Source organism: Nicotiana tabacum, chromosome 6 (genome assembly GCF_000715075.1).
Source record: "Nicotiana tabacum cultivar K326 chromosome 6, ASM71507v2, whole genome shotgun sequence".
Taxonomy (NCBI): domain Eukaryota; kingdom Viridiplantae; phylum Streptophyta; class Magnoliopsida; order Solanales; family Solanaceae; genus Nicotiana; species Nicotiana tabacum.
The window spans coordinates 90,442,391-90,466,078 of NC_134085.1; the positions used below are offsets into that span (position 1 = coordinate 90,442,391).

The window sequence follows — 23,688 nt, forward strand, 5'->3', positions numbered from 1 at the left end:
AGATCCAAATATATCATAGTCTCCATAGTTCACAACTAATTATATCATGAGAATTCAATTACTTAAATGGAATTTAACTAGGACTATACTATGAATAAATGAGTGAATATAAACATCAAGCAAAGAAACAATGAACTAAAGCACGATGGTGCTTCCATTTCATCCTTGAACCAAGCCTTACATCATGAAGGGTTTAGAACTTGTACCTAGAATTCAAAATTAAAAGCAGAAAATGGAGAATCAACAACAGAACAGTAGCAGGCCAATACCAGCAACACCAGCTCAGCCAAGATGAACTTGAAAATAAATAGAATACAATCCCACTCGAACAATACCCAAAACAACTTCAAATTAAACCTCAAACACCCAATCTCAGTCCATTTTAAGACTATCAATTAGAAACTCTTTTCAGGATTTGAAAACTGAAGGAATTACAGAGTGAATTTCAATGAAACATTAATTTTACTCTAATATTTAGCCGTTTTGCCTTTTCCTGAATTTCAGCTCTCTAATCTCTTGGGTCTGCCTTGAAAGGAAAGAAATGATGCCTTTATAGGCAAGAAAGTAGGGCAGCCTCAGCTTGCACTTTGCCCCCTTTCGATTTTTTTTTGCTTAAGTGTCCCTAGCTTAATTTTTCAGAAATCAAATAGGTCCCAAGGTCAGCTTCTAAGAAGCTTCCTATTTCTGTTACAACAAGATTCCCTATGCTGATTGCCCAGAATGCCCCTCAAACCCTGGTTAATTACCTTTCAAAAACTAGAACGGGTCCAAACGTGGGCCAAATTGGCCCAACCAAATTGGTATGGGTCCGCAAACCCAAATAAGATCCTACTTAGGCTTTCGATTTTTCAGAAACCAATTAGAAACAGACAGGGATCCCCAAATTAAGAACTGACCCAGAATTCCCAGAGAAGAAACCTAGAACTTACCAAAGAAGAGGGAGAGAAAGAAGAAAAGGAAAACAAAACATATGACGGAACACAACTTGAACTCAGAAATTCTAAACGAATTTTAACCAAATTAAAGAAAAGGGGGGGTAAGAGGATAATGAAACTGTGAGAGAAAGAAAAATGCAAGGAGAGCGTAGGAACTTACCAAATCGAACCATCGAAACCGGACGGGAACAACCAAACTTATGCCGATCCTTTGTTCATTGTCAAGAACAACTGAACGACATCAGTTTCGTTGAGTCCAAACCTCAATGTTTGAAAGAATTGCACTCCATGATTTTGCATGTTACTAGACTTGACTAAAATATGACTTTGAATCTTCTAAGGGTCAGACTCGGCCTCCAGATTCGAAGAGTTTGGGGTTGATTTGAGGGTAAAGGGTTGAATATTTGGGATGGGGAGGTTGTGGTGTTAGTTTGGTGAGTATTGGAGTGGTCTATGGCGTCGCCGCCGGGCTGAGGCGGTGAATATTGGGCGGCGGGATAGGGTTCTAAGGAGATGAGAGACAGGGGTGATAAACACAAGGGAAGGGGGAGGGTTGTTCTGAGTTAATCCCAGAACTTTTGGACATATTTAATTAGTGTACAAGAAGCCATCTCCACCGTTGGATGAGCGAAGATTAAAGGCTTAGATCATTTTAAACCTACTAACTCGAAACGACGTCGTATGGTACTGGGGGGGGGGGGTTTGGACCGGGTTGGACCCGGATCTGGGCTGGGTGTGGGAGCAATTTGACCGGGTATTAGGTGTAATTGTTTGGGCCTGGAAGAAATTTTATGGGAAAGCCCAAAAAAATCCAATTTCTTCTTATTTCCCTTCTTTTCTTTTCCAATTTCAAATCCTTTTCTTTTTTTTTTCAAATTAAAAATAAAACCTAAATTAAATTTTGGACTAAATTATCCTACCCAATTAGATTAATCAATCACCCTAGTATTTACAATAATTAATTAAATCCTAAGTTCAAAAAAAAATATAAAATTCAAAACTTAAGAGTTAAAAATGCAAAATGAGATATTTTTGTGATTTTTATATCTTATAAAATACTAAATTACTAATTAATTCAAAAATGCAAAAATTAAATCCAAATGCAAATTCAGCATATTTTTGTATTTTTCATTAACTAAAATGCACAAACAAAATGCAAACAATTAACAGAAAATGCCACGAAAATCCACAAAATTGCAAACACTGAAAGAAATTATTTTGTTTTGAATTTATGGGAGTAATTCATATAGGGCAAAAATCACATGCTCACACTATGTTGTTATTTTCACCGTGATGACTGGACTCCTTATCCATAGGTAGGGGTGCCAATCATGAGTTTGACATTTTGAGCTTTAACCCGAAATTAGAGGCACTTCAAAGAACAAGTGTAAAGTACTGTGTGTTATGAAAAATTTGTATCAAATAACCACTATTATCCTTGGCCCCACGGTGGGCGCCAAACTATTTACCCTCAAAATCGGATAACAATTGAATTTGTAAGTGATTTTAAGGATACGTGGATTAAATTGACACAAAGCGATAAATTAAATTACAATTGAAATAAAATATGATAAAGTAAAATCAAACCACTCGAATTGAACAGTTACGACTTTGCGGAGTGTGCCACCCTTGAATAGAATGCAATTTTATTAGTGTCAAGACACAGTTGAATAAGAGCTTAAAGAGAAAGTAAAAGTATATTACTTCTGAATGCATGTTATCATGTGCTTTACAAGTAACCAGACCCCCTTTATATAGCAGAGGAGTCCTACTTTAGGTACAATTCTATAAAATGTAAAAATATCATGTTTTGTTGGTTTGCCGGTTTGTAACTACCCGGCCGGTCATTTCGTGAGTTATACCTCTTTTCCCATATCCTACTTCTTTTGTGTTCTAGAATTCGGAGCACGTCTAGAATATGATTTGGAGGTCCGTGGTAGAATTAGGCTTGATTTGGCGAAAGCTAGAATTTTGGCAATTTTGGCCGGCAGAGGAAATTTTGATATCAGGCTCGGATTGGATTTCTGGAAGTTGGAGTAGGTTCATGATGTCATTTCTGACTTGTGTGCAAAATTTGAGGTTATTCAGACGTGGTTTGGTAGGTTTCAGCATCGTTTGTGGAATTCGAAAGTTTAGAAGTTCTTAGACTTGAATCCAGGTGTAATTTGGTATTTTGATATTGTTTTGAGTGATTCATAGTTTCAGATAAGTTAGTATGATGTTATGGGACGTTTTAGTATGTTTGGTTGAGGTCTCGAGGGCCTTGGATAAGTTTTGGGTGGTTAACAGATCATTTTTGGCCTTGGTGAGATTGCTGATATCTAGTGCTGCATTTTTTAGTTTCCTCTTTCGCGTTCGCGAGGGAGAGGACGCGAATGCAAAAGTTTGGTCTGCGTGTGCAACGCAAACATGGGAGCAGGGTCGCATTCACGAAGAGGAGTGAGGCTGTTGGGGACCCCATGTCCTTGTTCTACATGTTTGCGTGGTGGTGGTCGCGTTCGCGAAGGTTTGAACTAGTAAAGCATCGCATTCGTGAGGCATGTGTCGTGTATGCGAAGAGTAAAGTGAAGAGTCAGTCAAGTTGTTCTACGCGAACGCGAAAGGATGGTCGTATTCGCAAAGAAGGAAAACAGGGCAGATAGTGTTATATTCAAATCGAGGGTTTAAGTCCATTTTTCATATTTTGAGCTAGAGATCACAGATTTGGGCTATTCTTGAAGGGATTTTCATGGATTTGATTGGGGTAAGTGTTTCTTGCTTGGTTTTGGTTAAATTCCATGATTATATCTTTGATTTTATTATCTAATTTGTGATTTGCGTTGGAAAATTGGGGAAAAAGGTGAAGTGTTCTTGAGTTAGAATTTTGGGGTTTTGAATAGGATTTCGTTATCGGATTTGAGTAAATTATGTATGGCTAAACTCGTAAGTGAATGGGCTTTCAGTTTATGACTTTTGTCAGATTTTGAGTTGTGGGCCCGGGGGCTGGGTTTGAGTCGATTTTGGTTTTTTGGCTCTTATTTGGTATTTTTCTTGTGGAATTGATTCCTTTAGTCCATATTGATCATATTGTATTGCTTGTGGCTAGATTCGGGACGTTTGGAGGCCGATTTGAGAGGCAAAGGCATTACAGAGTAGAATTTTGCTCGGATTGAGGTAAGTAACAATTATAAATTTGATCTCGAGGGTATGAAACCCCAGATTTTGTGTCGTATGACTACTTTGGAGGTGACTCACCTGCTAGGTGACGAGCGTGTGGGAGTGCACCAAAGGGATTGTGACTTGGTTCGTCCCGTGAGACTGTGGAATCAAATAGCTTACTGTTTTCTACATGTTAGCTCTGTTTTTGTGGAAATTGACCGTGCTCCCTATTAGAAATCATGTTTAGGTTTTATGATATCTCTATTAAGACCCGTGAGGTCGTGTACTTGTTGAATTAACTACCATTTGTTGTTTTGTTCTCAGTCGTGATATTACTTGCGTACATACCTCTGTCCCTCCTTATTTATTATTGATACATGTCATTATCTCTATTTGGGGCTGAATTATAAGTTTTTTGAGAGCACGAGGGGCTGTAGCCTTCGGGCTAATTATCTATATTGGATCGGGTTGCACGCTGCAACGAATCTTATGGATGTTTATATATTGGATCGGGCTGCACGCCCCAGCGATATAGCGCTTGGGCTGAAGGAGCCCCTCCGGAGTCTGCATACCCCCAGTGAGTGCAGGTACCTATTGAGTATGATTACTAAGGGCTAAGAGCCGAGTGATTGAGCTACTGAGATGAGCTGAGTCGATGTTGTCTTGAGAGGCTGGCAAATTTCAGGAAGCCTTGATATCTGGTTTACTTGAGCATGAACTGATTTGACTTAAACTACCAAAATTTGAAAGCATGATTGTTCTTTATTTGAAAGTTATTGAAATAAACAGTACTTGCATAGCTCGTCACTACTTCTCAATTCCTTATTTATTTTTGTTACTTACTGAGTTTGAAGTACTTACGTTACTCCATGCACTTTGTGTGAAGATTTAGGTGAGACCGGTCGCAGAGGTCGTTGAGTTCATGCGTAGTTGACTATCGGAGATCTACGAGGTAGCTGCCGGCGTCCGCAATCCTTGTTTCTCCTTCCACTATTATCTTTATTTCTATTTTTTGCATTTGACGGACCATCGTAAACTATGATTCTAGACTGGTTGTAGATGCTCATGACTTAGTGACACCCCAATGTTAGGCTATCTTTCCTGCATTTTTATTTTGAGTTTATCTTTTTATAAAATGTTTGTTATGAAAAGCTTTGACTTATCTTTAATGAAATATCGAAGTGTTCGGAAAGGTGTCGGCTTTCCTAGTACCACGATTGGCACGATCACGATAGGTTAGAGTTTTGGGTCATGACAAGTTGGTATTAGAGCCTTGGTTCATAGGTGCGACTATTCATAAGCGGGTTTAGTAGAATCTTGCGGATCGGTATAGAGATGTCTGTACTTATCTTCGAGAGGCTACGGAACTATTAGGAAAATTCACATTCTTGAATTCGTATCGTGCGAACCTGTTGATTCTAGTAACTAAACTTGTAGTATTCTATTCTCTCACAGATGTTGAGGACATGCGCTACTGGTCAGGATGGACAACCACCAGTACCACCAGCTAGGGCCATGAGAGGCCGAGGTCACGATAGATGCCGTGGTAGGGGCAGGGGTGCAGCCAGGGGAGCACCTGTAGATCCACCAATTGCCCAAGTTCAGGATCAGGTCCCGGTTGTAGATGCCCCAACGGGACCAGCTCAGGCACCAGCTGTGCCCATTGTTATTCTAGGCCTTCAAGAGGCCTTGGCTTAGATCTTGACCCTGTGTACCAGTCTTGCTCAGCCGGTCCCTGTTCCGGCCGCAACGACTACTTCTAAGGCTGGGGGAGGTGCTCAAACTCCCACCGCCCACACACCTGAGCAGGTGGTGCGGTGACTCCAAAAGCCAGGGGCACCACCAGCCCATCCGGTTGCACCTGCTCAAGACTATGTGGTTCTTGTCATACCTGATGATGAGCAGCGTAGATTGGAGAGATTTGGTAAACTTCAGCCTCCGACTTTCAGCGATGTAAAGGGCGAGGATGCCCATGGTTTCTTGGATAAGTGTTAGAGGATTCTCCGTACAACAGGTATTCTGGAGACCAGTGGGGTCTCGTTCACTACCTTTCAGTTCTCTGGAGCTGCCTTCACTTGTGAGAGGCGTATGAGAGATGTAGGTCGGTTGGTGTAGTGCCCCTTCCATGGAAGTAGTTCTCCATTCTCTTCCTCGAGAAGTTTGTGCTGCAATCCCGTAGAGAGGAGCTATGTAGACAGTTTGAGTAGTTACGTCTGGATGATATAACTGTGACGTAGTACGAGATGAGATTTTATTAGTTAACCTTTCATGCTATTTGTTTAGTTCCCACAGACAAGGAGAGGATTATGAGGTTTGTTGATGGCCTCACATTTCAACTGCGGATGCTTATGACTAGAGACAGGGTGACTGGTGCTACTTTTGAGGAGGTTGTGGACATCGCGCGGGAGATAAAGTCTGTTCGCCACTAGGAGGGGGTTGAGAGAGAGGCCTAAAGGCCTCGGGGATCAGGCAGTTTTGGTAGTGTTCCTTCTGGAGGTCAATTCCACCATGGCAGAGGTCATCCTTTCAGGCATGCTTAGATGGCTCGCCCAGTTTACCGTGGTGTATCATCTAGCCATGGTACTCTCCGTTCACATTAGGGCCACTCATCTCTCAATGCCCTTCCAACTTAGAGCTCATCCCATGCTCCATCGGGTCAAGGCTCATCTATGTCGGGTCCTTCTACTAGTTATTCCGATTCTCATGGCTCCCTTTAGTACCCACCACCAGCACTGGGAAGTTTCTACGAGTGTTGAGAGTTTGGTCATATCAGGTGGCAGTATCCCCGCCTATTGGGATGTCCACCTCGATAGTAGAGTGGCGAGCCTTTGACTTCAGCACCAGTTACTTCACCACCCACTCAGTCAGCTAGGGATCACCCTAAAGGGGGGGCCGATCAGGTGGTGGTCAGGCCCATTTCTATGCACTCCCTGCCAGACCAGATGCTATTTCTTCAGACAAGATGATCACAGGTATGGTCTCGGTATGTCATCGAGATGATTCTATACTATTTGACGTTGTTTGCACTTATTTATATGTATCCTCGTATTTTGTTCATTATCTGGATATGCCCCATGAGTCTTTAGCTTCATCTGTTCATGTATCTACTCCGGTAGGCAATACCGTTATTGTGGACCATGTGTATTGATTGTGTGTATGGTTGATTTTGTCTTGATATTGGGTATGGATTGGTTGTCTCCTTGTCATGCCATTTTAGATTGCCACGCTAAGACCATAACGTTGGTGATTCTGGGGTTGCCTCGGATCAAGTGGTAAGGGTCTTTAGATTATGTCCCCAATAGAGTGATTTCATACTTGAAGGCCTAGCGGATGGTTGGGAAAGGTTGTTTATCTTATTTGGCTTTTGTAAGGGATGTCAGTGCAGAGACCCCTACTATTGATTCTATTTTGGTGGTGCGAGATTATCTAGATTTGTTTCCTGTAGACCTTTTGTGCATGTCGTCGGATAGGGATATTGACTTTGGTATTGATTTGGTGCGGGGCACTCAACACATTTCTATTCTACCGTACCGTATGACACCGGCTGAGTTGAAGGAGTTGAAGGAGCAGCTTCAGGAACTCCTTGAGAAGGGGTTTATTAGGACTAGTGTGTTACCCTGGGGTGCACCAGTTCTATTTGTGAAGAATAATGATGGCGCCATAAGAATATGTATTGATTATCGGCAATTGAACAAAGTCACAATCAAGTGCAAGTATCCTTTGCAGCGTATTGATAATCTATTTGACCAGCTTCATGGAGCGAGGGTATTCTTCAAAATTGATTTGAGGTCAGAGTATCACCAGTTGAAAATTCAGAACTCAGATATTCTTAAGACAACTTTTAGGACCCGTTATGATCATTATGAGTTCCTCATGATGTCTTTTGGGTTGACTAATGCTCCAACAACATTCATGCGTCTGATAAACAACATATTTCAACCATACCTTGACTCGTTTGTTGTTGTATTCATTGATGATATCCTGTTGTACTCTCGTAGCCAGGAGGAGCATACCCTACATTTCTGGATTGTGTTGCAACGGTTGAGGGAAGAGAAACTTTATGTTAAGTTCTCCAAGTGTGAGTTTTGGCTCAGTTCAGTGGCGCTCTTGGGGCACATGGTGTCCAGCGAGGGTATTTAGGTTAATTCGAAGAAGATATATGCGGTTCAGTGTTGGCCCAGACCGTCCTCAGCTACAGAGATTTGAAGCTTTCTTGGTTTGGCTGGTTATTACTGTCGGTTCATGCATGGTTTCTCCTCTATTTCATCTCTCTTGACCAAATTGACCCAAAAGGGTGCTCCTTTCAGGTGGTTGGACGAGTGTGATGCGTGCTTTCAGAAGCTAAACACTGCCTTGACCAGAGCTCCAGTTCTTGTTCTACCATCAGCATTTGGTTCTTATACTGTATATTGTGATGCTTCTCGGATCGACATTGAATGTGTTTTGATGTAGGAGGGTAGAGTGATTGCTTATGCTTCAAGCCAGTTGAAGCCCCACGAGAAGAACTACCTTGTTCATAATTTTGAAGTTGGCTGCCATTGTTTGTGCGTTGAAGATTTGGAGGCACTATCTCTATGGTGTGTCTTGTGAGGTGTTTACTGATTATCGTAGCCTCCAGCACTTGTTCAAATGGAAGGATCTCAATTTGAGGCAGCGGAGGTGGTTGGAGCTGCTAAAGTACTATGATATTACTATTCTATATCATCCGGGAAAGGCCAATGTGGTGGCCGATGCCTTGAGTAGGAAGGCAGTAACTATGGGTAGTCTTGCATTTATTCCTATTAGGGATAGACCTCTTTCAGTTGATGTTTAGGCGTTGTCCAACCAGCTAGTGAGATTGGATATTTCGGAGCCTAGTCGGGTTCTAGCTTGTGTGGTTTCTTAGACTTCCTTGTTTGATCGCATTAGAGAGCACCGGTATTATGATCCTCATTTGCTTGTCCTCAAGGACAAGGTGCAATATGATGATGCTAGAGATGTGACTATTGGAGACGATGGGGTGTGGAGGATGCAAGACCGGATATGTGTGCCCAATGTGGATGGGCTACAAGAGTTGATTCTTGAAAAGGCCCACAGCTCACGGTATTCCATCCATCCAGGTGCCGCGAAGATGTATCAGGATTTGAGGCAGCACAATTGGTGGATGAGGATAAAGAAAGACATAGATGGGTTTGTAGCTTGGTGTCTCAACTTTTAGCAGGTGAAATATGAGCATTAGAAACCGGTGGCTTGCTTTAGAAGATAGAGATTCCAGAGTGGAAGTGGGAGCGAATCATCGTGGATTTTGTAGTTGGGCTACAATGGACTTAGAGGAAGTTCGATGCTATTTGGGTGATTGTAGATCGACTGACCAAGTCCGTGCACTTCATTCCTATGAGTACTACCTATTCTTCAGAGCGGATGCTTGAGATTTACATAAGAGAGATTGTTTGCCTTCATGGGGTGCCAGTTTCCATCATTTTAGACAGAGGCACATAGTTTACAATGCAGTTTTGGAGGGCCTTGCAGTGAGAGTTCGGCACTCAGGTTGAGTTGAGCACAACATTTCACCCTCAAACGGACGGACAGTTCAAGCACACTATTCAGATATTGGAGGACATGCTACGCGTTTGTGTCATTGATTTTGGGGGTTCATGGGACTAGTTTCTGCCACTCGTGGAGTTTGCTTGCAATAATAGTTATTAGTCAAGTATTCAGATGGCTCCATATGAGGCTTTATATGGGAGGCGGTGCGGGTCTCCAGTGGGTTGGTTTGAGCCGGGTGAGGCTAGGCCTTTGGGCACAGACTTGGTTTAAGATGCATTGGACAAGGTGAAGTTGATTCAGGAACGACTTTGCACGGTGCAGCCGAGATAAAAGAGTTATGTTGACAGAAAGGTCTGTGATGTGTCTTACATGGTGGGGAGAAGGTCTTGCGAAATGTTTCCCCTATGAAGTGCGTTATGAGATTTGGGAAGGGCAAGTTGAGCCCTCTGTTATTGGGCCGTTTAAGGTGCTTCAGAGGATTGGGGAGGTGGCTTACAAGCTTTCCTTGCCACCCAGCCTGTCGAGTGTGCATCCAGTTTTCCATGTTTCTATGCTCCGTAAGTATATCGACAATTCGTCCCATGTTTTGGATTTTAGCACGGTTTAGTTAGATAGTGATTTGACTTATGATATGGAGCTGATGGCTATTTTGGAGCAGCAAGTTCGAAAGTTGAGGTCAAAGGATATAACTTCACTAAAAGTGCAGTGGAGAGGTAACCCCGTAGAGGAAGCTACTTGGGAGACCGAGCGGGAGATGTGGATCAGATACCCATACGTGTTTGAGGCTCCAGGCATGTTTCTAGACCCGTTCGAGGATGAATGTTTGTTTAAGAGGGGAGGATGTAATGACCCGTCCGGTCGCTTAAAGAGTAATAGCCCATTTTACCCATTTCCTGCTTCTTTTATGTTCTACATCTATATTATGATATACCGAGTTAGTTGGTTTGGGTTCGAAGTAGTTTCGGAGTGAAATGAGACACATAGTCTCTTATTTGAAAGCTTAAGTTGGAAAAGTTGACCGGATTTTGACTTATGTGTAAACGAACTTAGATTTGAAATTTGATGTTTCTATTAGCTCTGTTAGGTATTTTGGACTTAGGAGCGGGTCCGAAATATGATTTGGAGGTCCGTGGTAGAATTAGGCTTGAATTGGCGAAAGCTAGAATTTTGGCGATTTTGGCAGGCAGTGAAAATTTACATATCGGGGTTTGATTGGATTTTCGGAAGTTGGAGTAGGTTTGTGGTGTCATTTGTGACTTGTGTGCAAAATTTTAGGTCATTCGGACATGGTTTGGTAGGTTTTGGCATCGTTTGTGGAATTCAGAAGTTTAGAAGTTCTTAGGTTTGAATCCGAGGGTAATTTTGTGTTTTTATGTTATTTTAAGTGATTCAAAGTTACGACTAAGTTTGTATGATGTTATGGGACGTGTTGGTATGTTTGGTTGAGGTCCCGAGGGCCTCGGGTGTGTTTCGGATGGTTAACGAATCATTTTTGGCCTTGGTGAGATTGTTGATATCTGTTGTTGCATTTTTCTGGTTTCCTCTTTCACGTTCGCGAGAGGGACCTCGCGTTCGCAAAGAGTGTTTTCTGAGGGTTGAGAATTTTTTCTTCACGTTTGCGAAGGAGAGGATGCAAACACGAAGGTGTGGTCTGCGTGTGCATCACGAACGCGGGAGCAGGGTCGCGTTCGCGAAGAGGAGTGAGGCAGTTGGGGACCCCAGGTCCTTGTTCTATGCGTTCGCAAGGTGGTGTTCGCGTTCGTGAAGTTTTGAGCTAGTAAAGCATCGCATTCACGAGGCATGTGTCGCGTTTGCGAAGAGTAAAGTGAAGAGGCATTCAGGTTGTTCTACGCGAACTCGAGAGGACAATCGCATTTGTGAGGAAGGAAAACTGGGCAGACAGTGTTATATTCAAAATCGAGGGTTTGATTCCATTTTTCATATTTTGAGCTAGAAATCACGGATTTGGGTGATTATTGAAGGGATTTTTGCGGAGTTGATTGGGGTAAGTGTTTCTTGCTTGGTTTTTGATAGGTTTTCAATATCTTTGCCTTATGTTTTGATGATCTAACAAACTTAATGTCAAGGACCAGATAGGGAACCTGACTCACTTGGACTACACTGCATTTAACGAATTCTAGCTAAAGGTGAACTACTACAGCTTCGGGAGCTAGGAAACTAAATAAGGACCTGATACCCATGTGGTTCCCTCATAGCAATACAAAGTCAATTGGACACAGCTTTAAATGAAGTGACTGCCTGCATTATTTTTGCCGCACTGCACTGTTTCCAGTGGCCACTCATTTCTTGACCAAATAAAGTGCTCACATCATTTCAAGTGATGTGATCAAGGTGTACCAACAATGAGTTTATATTAAAACATCACTTGAATGTTTCAGTTTCTCATTCAAGCATATGCAAAAAATAGAGATATCAATCCTCACGAGCTTGAAGAACAAAGGTAAACACAACTACGGACCAGTTCCTAAAGTTAGCTTGTTGTAGTCCTTAGTTGAGTTGTAACTGTGTGATTGTACTTATTTTATCTCCTAAATGACTTAGCTAGAAGCGTTGATTAGGAATCCTCTTGTACAATCCGTAAACTCCTTGAGTTTATGTTGTGACTAGGTTTAGTCATAAGCAAAAGCCTTTGTAACCGTAGAATGACAAAGTGGCTTGTGGTGAGAGCATCACGAGTTAGTAAAAGTCTTTGTAACTAGGAAGTCACAAAGTAGCTTGTGGTAAGAGTACCACAAGTTAGTTGAGTTAAATTCTTTATAATGGAGTCATTAAAAAGTGGCTTGTAATAGGTTTTTACAAGTTAGTGAAGTTAAAAGCCTACTGGTGTAGGTCGTGGTTTTTGGTTCCCTTGTGTGGGACTTTTCTACGTAAAAATCCCGTGTTTCATTTACTTACAGTTTATTAGCATTCTCAGTAGAATCTCGTAGAGGACCAGGTACTTTACTATTTGGTGGACTCATACAAACTAACAATTGGTATCAGAGCAGGTTCCTCCTATCAGGCTAACACCTAGGAATGATCCTTATGGCTGCTCCACCAAATTTTGAAGAAGGTCAATCTACATACCGACCACCCAGGTTCAATGAACAATATTACGGGTGGTGGAAAACAAGAATGCATGATTTCATCATGGCTGAGGATTGTGAGTTATGGGATATCATATGCAATGGACCTTATGTTCCAACAAGGGTAATGGAAGAACTTCCATTTTCAATGGCAAAAACCAGTAAAGAATACACTGATGCAGACAAAAAAGCAGTAGAGAAAATTTTTTGTGCCAAGAAGATTATAGTATGTGGAATAAGACTTGAAGAATACAATACAATCTCTGCCTGTGACACTGCCAAAGAGATACGTGAAGCTTTGCAAACAGCTCATGAGGGAACTACCCAAGTAAAACAATCTAAGATCGATATGGTCACTACCGAGTATGAACTCTTCAGGATGAAGGACGATGAATCTATTCAATATATTCATACAAGATTCATTTCAATCATAAATAAGTTACACTCACTTGGCGAAACCATTCCTAGAAACAAGCTAGTGAGGAAAATCCTCAATACTCTGCCTAGCCCATGGGAAAGCAAGGTGAATGCTATTACAAAATCAAAGGATTTGCAGGAGCTGACCACAGAAGAGCTTATTGGAAATCTGAAGACCTCCTAGATGAAGAATAAGATAGATAGTGAAACAAGAGAACCAAAGAAAGAAAAGAACCTAGTACTCAAAGCTGATAGCAATGACTTAAGTGATGAAGACATTGACATAGCTTACTTGACCAAAAGGTTTCAGAAGATGGTTAGAAGAAATGGAGAAATACTAAAAAGAGGCAGCTCTAGCAAACTAAAAACTATGATCTCTGTCATAAGTGTGGAAAGTCTGGACACTTTATCAGAGACTTTCCTCTCTTGAAGCAAGAATTCTCCAAGAACAACCCTTAAAAGGTAGTTAAGAGGAACCCGGTTTATTTTCAAGGACATCAAAAGAAAACGATCTGCTGACAATGTGATGAAACAGGCTCTTGCAGCATATGGAGATTCCTCTGGTGAGTCTGAAGATGAAATTGATGCTGGTGATAGTTTCATGATGGGAGTTGAAGGCGAGAAAAATGGATATGACACAACCTTTGCTTTGATGGCCCAATTAGATAATGATGAAGACGATGACAACAAGGAGGTAAATTTCAGGGATGTTCAAAGAAATCTGAAATCCTACTCCCCTAAGAAACTCATGTCTTTAGCTAGTGTATTGATTGATACCTATCATAGTCTTGTAGAAGATAAAGATTCCTTGACCATAGAACTAGGAGAAGTTGAACAAACTAGAGCTGACTTAGTGCTTGTAATTATTGACCATAAGGAAACCCTTGAAAAACTCAAAAAGGAAAGAAGTGATTTCATGACAGTAATTGCAAACCTAAGGGAATTAATAGAGAGACCAGACACTAAATCAAAACTTGGAAATTTTGTTAAAGGAAAAGATATAGCTAGTGTGGAATACATTAGGCTTAAAACTGAGTTGAAAGTTGCGAGAACTAGGATATGTGCTGAAATTAAAAAAACAAGAACCTCCAAACTGATCTGGAAAGAGTAAAAAATGATCTTGAAATGTTCTTAAAGTAGACCTGATCCTCAAAAGCCAACACTGCCATGCACACTAATAATGGTGGAAACAAGCAGGGAATACGGTTCCAAAGGGAGAAAACTCCTTACAATCCTCACAACAAGTACATCATTATCTCTGATAACTGGCCTTGTACCCAATGTAGGAACAATGGGCACTTCAAAGAAAATTGCCTGGCCAGGGATCAATCTGTTCAGAAAAACAACGTGTTTGCTAAAAAGATGACTACAAAGGAGGGACCAGGTTCCACTCACGAAAAACGCACATTACCTGCATGACTAAGAGAGCTTTTATTCATCCTCTTACCTACTACAAGGGACCCAAACTTGCTTGTGTTCCTAATACTAACTCTTAATCTCCTTGTGCAAGGAATGGTGAAATGAAGCGGTCAAAAATGGTTCATGGATAGTGGGTGTTCAAAGCATATGACTGGGAACACCATGGACTTTGTTTCACTAAAAGCCCTACAAGAAGGAAGTGTATCCTTTGGCAATGGGAAAAAGGGGTACATTCTTGGAGTTGGAAAGGTCAGAAAGTCACTCACTCATTCTATTGAAAATGTGTACTATGGCAATGGCCTTAAGTACAGTCTCTTGAGTGTCTCCCAAATCTGTGATAAAGGAAACAAGGTGGAATTCTTGTCCAAAATATATATAGTCACTGATCTGGTGACTGGTGAAGTGGTACTTGTGGCCAAAAGATAAAAGAACATCTATGTTGCTGATTTTGAGTCCTTACAAAGTGGTGATCTGAGTTGTCTGAAAGCTGTTGGTGATGATGCTGAACTATGGCACAGAAGACTGGGCCACGCAAGTTTTTCTCTCTTGAACAAACTAATTCAGAAGGACCTGGTCCATGGTCTGCCCATGTCAAAATTCAAGGTGCAAAAGGTCTGTGATGCCTGTGCTAGAGGAAAACATGTGAAGCCCTCCTTTAAGTCTATAAGGGATGTGAGCACCTCAAAGCCACTAAAGCTTCTGCATATGGATCTATGTGGTCCTATGAGAGTGCAAAGCAGAGAAGGAAAAAATACATTTTTGTGATAGTGGATGACTACTCCATATTCACATGGACTTTGTTTCTAAGAACTAAAGATGAAACCATTGAAGTGTTTGTCTCTTTTGTGAAGAAAATCCAGGTGAAGATGGAGTCTAGAGTCGCATGTATTCGATCAGATCATGGGACAGAATTTGACAATGTCAAATTTGATGAGTTCTGCAATAAACATGGCATCACTCACAACTTCTCAGCTCCCAGAACTCCCCAGCAAAATGGAGTAGTAGAAAGGAAGAACAAAACTCTGGAAGAGATGGCAAGAACAATGCTAATCGACAGTGGAATTGCAAAGAACTTCTGGGCTGAAGCTGTCAACACTGCCTGCTACTTGGTGAACATGTGCATGATCATATCACTTCTGAACAAAACTCCCTATGAATTATTGAATGGAAGGAAGCCCAAGCTAACTCACCTAAGAACATTTGGGTGCAAATGCTATGTTCTCAACAATGGACAGGATCAACTTGGTAAATTCGATGCCAAGAGTGATGAAGGAATATTTCTGGGCTACTCTTCTCAAAGCAAGGCTTACAAGATATATAATAAACGGACTCAATGTGTTAAAGTGTTCATGTTATTTTTGATGAGTCTTATCCATCCTATGAGAAGAGTGCTGATGAAGATCAAGATGGAGAACCTTTACTAGTTCCTGGTGAAGTCATTGACATGACAAACAGAAAGGCAAATATGATGAGTCAAGTAAAAAATCTGAGTGAAGACAATACTCCCTCATATCTAATGGAACCAAGTACTTCAATTACAACCACTGAAGCTGAAGAAAGAATGGTTGATGTAGTTCAGGGACTCCATTAGCACCTGAGAGAAGAACGCAGGAAAACCAGCCAAACGCACCCACATCCTCTCAAAATGAACCTCACACTTCTTACTGGAGACACCAAAGCTCTCATCCAATAGACAACATTATTACTCCTTTAGATTCCGGAGTACAAACTAGGTCAAGAGCCAGAAATTCACTTGCCTTCTCAGCTTTTCTCTCTTAGATAGAACCCAAGAATATCAAGGAAGCCTTGAAAAATGAAGATTGGATTACAACCATGCAAGACGAGTTACATCAGTTTGAAAGAAATAATGTTTGGCACCTGGTACCCAGACCCTCAGATCGAAACATTATAGGAACCAGGTGGGTATTCAGAAACAAGCTTGATAAATATGTAATTACCACAAGGAACAAGGCTAGGATAGTGGTTCAAGTCTACAATCAGGAAGAAGGGATTGACTATGATGATACGTTTGCTCCGGCCACTCGCATGGAAGCTATTAGAATTTTAATAACTTTTGCATCTCATATGGAATTCACCTTATTCCAAATGGATGTCAAAAGTGCATTTTTGAAAGGACTTCTTAAGGAAGAATTCTATGTGAAGCAACCTCCAGGGTTTGAATGTATTAAACACCCTCAATATGTGTTTAAACTGGACAAAGCATTGTAAAGGCTATCAAAGTTCCTCTTGGAAAATGGCTTTAAGAGAGCGAAAATTGACAACACTTTGTTCTTAAAGAAACGAGGAAGGAACCTGCTCATTATTCAAGTCTATGTCGATGATATCATCTTTAGGGCAACAGCTGATTCTCTATGTGAAGAATTTGCAAAACTCATGGGAAGTGAATTTGAAATGAGCATGATAGGGGAACTAACTTCTTCTTGGGTCTTCAAGTAAAACCGTCCCCAAAGGGTATATCCATCTGTCAACAAAAATACATCAAGGAGCTCTTGAAGAGGTTTGACATGGAAGCATCAAAAGTGATAGACAATCCCATTGTTACGGCCACTCGACTGAACATGGATAAAACTGGATCTCCTGTAAATCAAACCATGTATAGAGGAATCATTGGGCCACTCCACTATCTTACAACCAACAGACCTGATATTGTCTTTAGTGTGGAGCTATGTGCAAGGTTTCAATCAAATCCTAAGGAATCTCATTGGAAGGTTGCCAAAAGAATACTGAGATATCTCAAAGGAACACAGGACCTTGTTCTGTATTATCCCTCAGGTGACAGTTTTAATCTCATTGGTTATGCTGATACAGACTATGCAGGTTATCATGTCGACAATAAAAGCACTTCTGGAATGGCTCACTTCTTAGGTTCATGTCTTATCTCTTGGGAATAAGGAAACAAAATGTAGTGGCTCTTTCAATAGCTGAAGCAGAATATGTAGTCGCAACATCCTATTGTGCTCAACTTTTATAGATTAAGCAGCAACTGGAGGACTTTGGGGTACTCATTGAGAGTGTGCCCCTTCTATGTGACAACACAAGTGCACTCAACATGGCCAAAAATCCAGTTCAACACAAAAAGACAAAGCATATTGAAGTGAGGCATCACTTTCTGAGGGACAATGTGGAGAAAGGGCTGATATGTATGAAGTTTTTCAGCACAGAAGACCAAATTGCAGACATTTTCACCAAGGCATTAAATAGGGAACAATTTGAAAGAAACAGAGTAAAGCCGGGGCTTTTAAAGCCCAATTGAGAACCTGATTCCTCTTTATCTGGCTATAAAAATCACCTTCAAGAAATAACTGGCTAAAAGTGTTTTCTGGCTACGTCTAACTCACTTTAATATCGTTGCAGGTACATACGCAAGATGAGTACAGAAGCTATAGATGCATTGCATGAATGATAAAAGAGGATTGTTTCCTTCAAATAAAAGGTCAAGAACTTGGTTCTTATACCAAAGGTTAGTAGTTCTGTGCATCCTTTAATACAAGTCTTAAAAAGGGTACAAAACACAACTGCCATGTCATTTAGTTTTTTAGATCCTTCTGCCACGTCTCTTCACTTTAAATCATTCTATCTCCCTCTGAAATGTTGCACTTCTCCATGCCCAACTGCTGTTTAAGAACCGGTGCCTATTCTTCTCTCTTCATAATTATCCTCTCCACATAAAAACCCTTTTCTGTTCTCCCTAACCATAAGTCCTCCATTAGAATATCTTAAAAGCATCTTCATATCAGTGTTCCAATGGCTGAGACAAACTCCGACCTCCCTGCTTCAGTCGTACCTACTACTGATAAACCTATGGAGACTTTTGTTCCTACTAAGCCTTCCTTACCCGCCCTTATCCTTACCACTAAAATCACACCTCACCTAGATTCTCCGTCTCTCTCTATTTCAGTAACCCCTAAAATTGTTGCTCCGTCCTCTCCATCTTCTGAGGTCCCACAAGTAAAAGACCAAGTGGAGAACAAGGTCAAAACCCTAAGGTCACAGAGAGTTCCGCCATCGTTGCTACCTATTTCGTGGTGGCAGTTGTACCAATTAAGGAAGAGAATGATGTAACCATTTTTGTGGTGCATGCTGATGGTGTACTGCATGAGATCATATCTTAAAAGAACGAGGTACAAGGTGTGGGGGATGAAGGGTCCATTATAACTGTTGAAGGGGATGCACTAGCAGATACTACTAGTCCTTTACATGAGGAACCTGATCCTTCTTCGGAGGACCCAGGTCAGGCTCTAATTCCCAGGACAGTTTTGTTCCTGCATTCGCTGATGTGCCTTTTGAAATATAAGTACCTGAAATGAGGTCCATTGATGACGAGGACCTAGATAACGTGGCTTTTGATGCATTCATAGTTAAGCGGAGGGTTGTGTCCACTCCTGAGTCTGAAACCAAACGACCTACTACCAGGCTTCAAGCTAAGGTGGCCTACGATTCTGCCCTTCAAAAGAGCAAGAAAAGTAGTAAGAAGAAAAGGAGGAAGTTGGTGAAAGACAGTGTACCCATAAGTGATGAGGCGATCCCTATAGTAGAGGTGGAAGAAGAAATATTAGATAAACTTGGTTCTCTGGTTAGACGATCTCAAAAATAAAAAAGCCTGCTTCAATAGAAAAAGGGTCACCTTCGAGCTCCAAATTGAAGGATATTGTGAGTGAGTTCTCGATGTCTGATGAGGATGTGCTAGTCAAATCCAAGGGAAAAGGAAAATTAATTGGTGAGAAGTCCGGAAAATGCAAGCCTAAAATTGTTCAGGAACCTGGTTCTCTGAAGAGGTTAAGGAGTGAAGTCAGTCTTGGCTTAGAACGCCTAAGGCACCAAAAGGTTCTGCTGGGTCATACATTTGACCCTGTAATCTCTGAGATGGCTGGCATGTGATAGATTCTTGAAATGGTTGAGTTTCAACGATGGGGGCATCTTTTTCAAATAGATGTCCCTAAGGCTTATGAAGATGAGGTACAAAGCTTTTTTTTTTCTAGCCTTTTTCCCATTGACACCAACCACATCTATGCTTTGGTAAATGGAGTGGATATAGTGTTTGATGTAAAGCTGCTTGGTGAAATTCTTAAAGTTCCTACAGTCGGTGTGTCCAGTGTAAAGGATGTTTGTCAGTTCAATTTCAGAAATGCCGTGTAAAGGACAATGCAAACCAGAAGGGGGACCAGATCCATAAGAAGGCATTACTCTCTGTCTATCAGTTACTTTTTGAGTTGGTCAACAAAGTTCTATTGCCTCGAGCTGAGAGGAGGTCCGTGACCTCTAAGTCTGACCTGTTCTTGATGGAGCAAGTGGACAGCTTTAACCTTGTAAGCTTGCCTGCTATTATGATTGAGCACATGCAAAAGGTAGCCACCTTTAAGGAGGACAATCATGGCCTTCCCTACGGGTTTTCGCTTACTAGAGTGTTTAATTTCTTTGCAGTGCCATTGGGGAAAGGCAAGGTGGGGACTAACAAGCAGACTTTCTCATAGAATACATTGGAAGAATGCGAGTGCCTGGAAACAAATGTGGGAGTAGGAAGTACATCAATTGTCTCATAGCTGATTAATGCTCAACATAGTGCAATTGAGGAAATTCGTCGGTTGAAGGCTAGGAATGCTATCCTGTAAGGTCAGCAAGCCCAAGGGGTTTCGGCGTCAAATGATGAGGTAGCTCATTTGGCAAAGGAGAATGTTGATCTCAGGGCGCAAGCAGAGAACCTGAAAGCAGAACTGTTCAATGAGCAAAAGTCGGCCAATGCCCGAATAGACCTTGTTCTCCAAACACTTGCTGCAGCCTCCAATCCTTCTACTCCTGGTGCCCCCCTAAGTATCCCTTCAGTGACCAGATTCTAGAAATGTTCTTTAATTTTTTTGTTTTTTTTGTTGTGTTGACAGATGTTTTGTTTTATTTTTTTATGTGGTTGGGATGAAACACTACTGCTCCCATTTGAACAATCTAATATTACCTCTTGCTTTTTAAGCAAAGGCATATTAAAATTTTATCAATATAAATTCTATCCTCTTCTATTATATTAGTGTTTTACTTTTGTGTTTCTATTCTCTATCATGTTTGTGTGCATATATGTGGCATGAGTTAACTTGGCTAGACTTCTTTGTCTTGTTCTTCTAATTGTGTCTTTTTAATGATGCTAAAAGGGGGAAAATACTAGTATAATATCACCATAAAGTCAAGGGGAACATATGGGAGAAGATAACATGTGTAAAAAGGGGCATAAAGGCAAAGGGAACTTGTGTTCTTCTGTTATTTAATCTGGTTCTCTAAGCTCTAAATTCGTTATCAATGTTAAGTTTGTCATCATCAAAAAGGGAGAAATTGATAGGTTTTCAATATCTTTGCCTTATGTTTTGATGATCTAACAAACTTAATGTCAAGGACCAGATAGGGAACCTGACTCACTTGGACTATACTGCATTTAACAGATTCTAGCAAAAGGTGAACTGCTACAGCTTCAGGATCTAGGAAACTAAACAAGGACCTGATACCCTTGTGGTTCCCTCATAGCAGTACAAAGTCAATGGGACACAACTGGAAATGAAGTGACTGCGTGCACTGTTTCTGCCGCACTGCACTGTTTCCAGCACCCACTCATTTCTTGACCAACTAAAGTGCTCACATCATTTCAAGTGATATGATCAAGGTGTACCAACTATGAGTTTATATAAAAACATCACTTGAATATTTCAATTTCTCATTCAAGCATTTTGCAAAAAATAGAGATATTAATCCTCACGAGCTTGAAGAACAAAGTTAAACGAAATTATGGACCAGTTCCTAAAGTTAGCATGTTGTTGTCCTTAGTTGAGTTGTAACTTTGTGATTGTACTTATTATATCTCCTAAATTGCTTAGCTAGAAGCGTTGATTGGGAATCCTCTTGTAAAATCCATAAACTCCTTGAGTTTATGTTGTGACTAGGTTTAGTCATAAGCAAAAGCCTTTGTAACCATAGAGTGACAAAGTGGCTTGTGGTGAGAGCATCACGAGTTAGTAAAAATCTTTATAACTAGGAAGTCACAAAGTGGCTTGTGGTAAGAGTACCACAAGTTAGTTGAGTTAAATTCTTTGTAATTGAGTTATTACAAAGTGGCTTGTAATAGGTTTTTACAAGTTAGCGAAGTTGAAATCCTACTGGTGTAGGTCGTGGTTTTGGTCCCCTTGAGTGGGATTTTTTCACGTAAAAATTTTGGTGTTTCATTTACTTACAGTTTATTAGCATTCTCAGCAGAATTTCGTAGAGGACCAGGTACTCTACTATTTGGTGGACTCATACAAACTAACAGTCTTGGTTTAATTCCATATTATATCTTTGATTTTATCATCTAATTTGTGATTTGGGGTGAAAATTGGGGAAGAAGATGAAGTGTTCTTAGGTTAGAATTTTGGGGTTTTGAATGGGATTTTATTATCGGATTTGAGTAAATTTGGTATGGTTAGACTCGTGAGTGAATGGAATTTCGGGTTTTGTGACTTTTGTTAGATTTCAAGACGTGGGGCCCGGGGGCCAGGTTTGAGTCAATTTCGGATTTTTGGCTCTAATTTGGTATTTTTCTTGTGGAATTGATTCCATTAGCCTATATTAATCGTATTATATTGCTTATGGCTTGATTTGGGGACGTTTGGAGGCTGATTTGAGAGGCAAAGGCATTGCAGAGTAGGATTTTGCTCAGATTGAGGTAAGTAACAGTTATAAATTTGGTCCTGAGAGTATGAAACCCTGGATTTTGTGTCGTATGACTGTTTTGGAGGTGACGCACATGCTAGATGACGGGCGTGTGGGCGTGCACCGAAGATATTGTGACTTGGTCCATCCCGTGAGAATGTGGAATCAAATAGTTTACTATTTACTACATGTTCCCTCTGTTTTTATGGAAATTGACCGAGCTCCATGTTAGAAATCATGTTTAGGCCTTATGATGTCATTGTTGAGACCCGTGAGGTCGTGTACTTGTTGAATTAACTTTCATTCGTTGTTTTGTTCTCAATCATGATATTACTTGCGTATCATAACCCTGTCCCTTCATATTTATTATTGATACATGTTATAATCTCTGTTTTGGGCTGAATTATATGTTTTCTGAGTTCCTGAGGGACTGGAGAGGTTGGTGACTGAGATAGGGCCTAATTGCTGAGCTATGAGCTATGTGAGTGTATATGGATCGGGTTGCACGCCGCAACGAGCCTCAGGGCTCTATATATATATTGGATCGGCTTGCATGCCGCAATGAGCCTTCGGGCTAATTATCTATATTGGATCGGGTTACATGCCGCAATGAACCTTATGGATGTTTATATATTGGATCGTGCCGCACATCGCTGCGATATAGCACTTGGGCTTAAGAAGCCCCTTCGTAGTCTGCACACCCCTAGTGAGCGCAGGTACCTATTGAATATGATTACTGAGGGTTGAGAGCCGAGTGATTGAGTGGCTGAGATGAGCTGAGTGACTGTTGTCTTGAGAGGCTGTACTTGCTTTCAATTATTTGTTGCACTTAGTTGTTATCTATCCTTGTTGTGCAAATTTCAGGAAGACTTGATATCTGGTTTACTTGAGCACGGACTGATTTGGCTTAAACTACCAAAATTTGAAAGCATGATTGTTCTTTATTTGAAAGTTATTGAAATAAACTGTACTTGCATAGGTCGTCATTGCTTCTCAGTTTCTTATTTATTTCTATTACTTACAGAGTTGGAAGTACTCACATTACTCCCTGCACCTTGTGTACAGATGCAGGTGAGATCGGTCGCAGAAGTCGTTGAGTTCGTTGTTGAGTTCGTGCGTAGTTTACTATCAGAGATTTGTGTGGTAGATGTCAGCGTCCGCAGCCCTTGTCTCTCCTTCCACTGTTATATTTCTTTCTATTTTTGGCATTTGAAGGACTATTATAAACTCTGATTCTATACTGGTTGTAGATGCTCATGACTTAGTGACACCCCGATGTCGGGCTATCTTTTCCGCATTTTTATTTTGAGTTTATCTTTTTATGAAATTTCCGTTATGAAAAGCTTTGACTTATCTTTTAATTAAACATCAAAGTGTTTTGAAAGGTGTCGGTTTGCCTAGTACCATTATAGGCGCCATCACGATAGGTTAGAGTTTTGGGTCGTAACTTTTAATAATAAATAAGATGTTTCATTTTCAGATAG

General features: G+C 40.9%; 1 protein-coding gene across 1 annotated transcript; it reads left to right on the forward strand.

Annotated features, from left to right (window-relative positions):
* The first annotated feature begins 12,734 nt into the window (after positions 1-12,734).
* LOC142181926 (uncharacterized) lies at positions 12,735-13,286 on the forward strand. The gene has a single exon (XM_075255617.1). It carries the CDS (start codon positions 12,735-12,737, stop codon positions 13,284-13,286), a length of 552 nt encoding a protein of 183 aa, XP_075111718.1.
* Positions 13,287-23,688: the final 10,402 nt, after the last annotated feature.

Excerpts from the sequence above, each read along its gene's own strand:
- LOC142181926 (XM_075255617.1), top strand. The coding sequence starts at position 12,735 with ATGCATGATTTCATCATGGCTGAGGATTGTGAGTTATGGGATATCATA.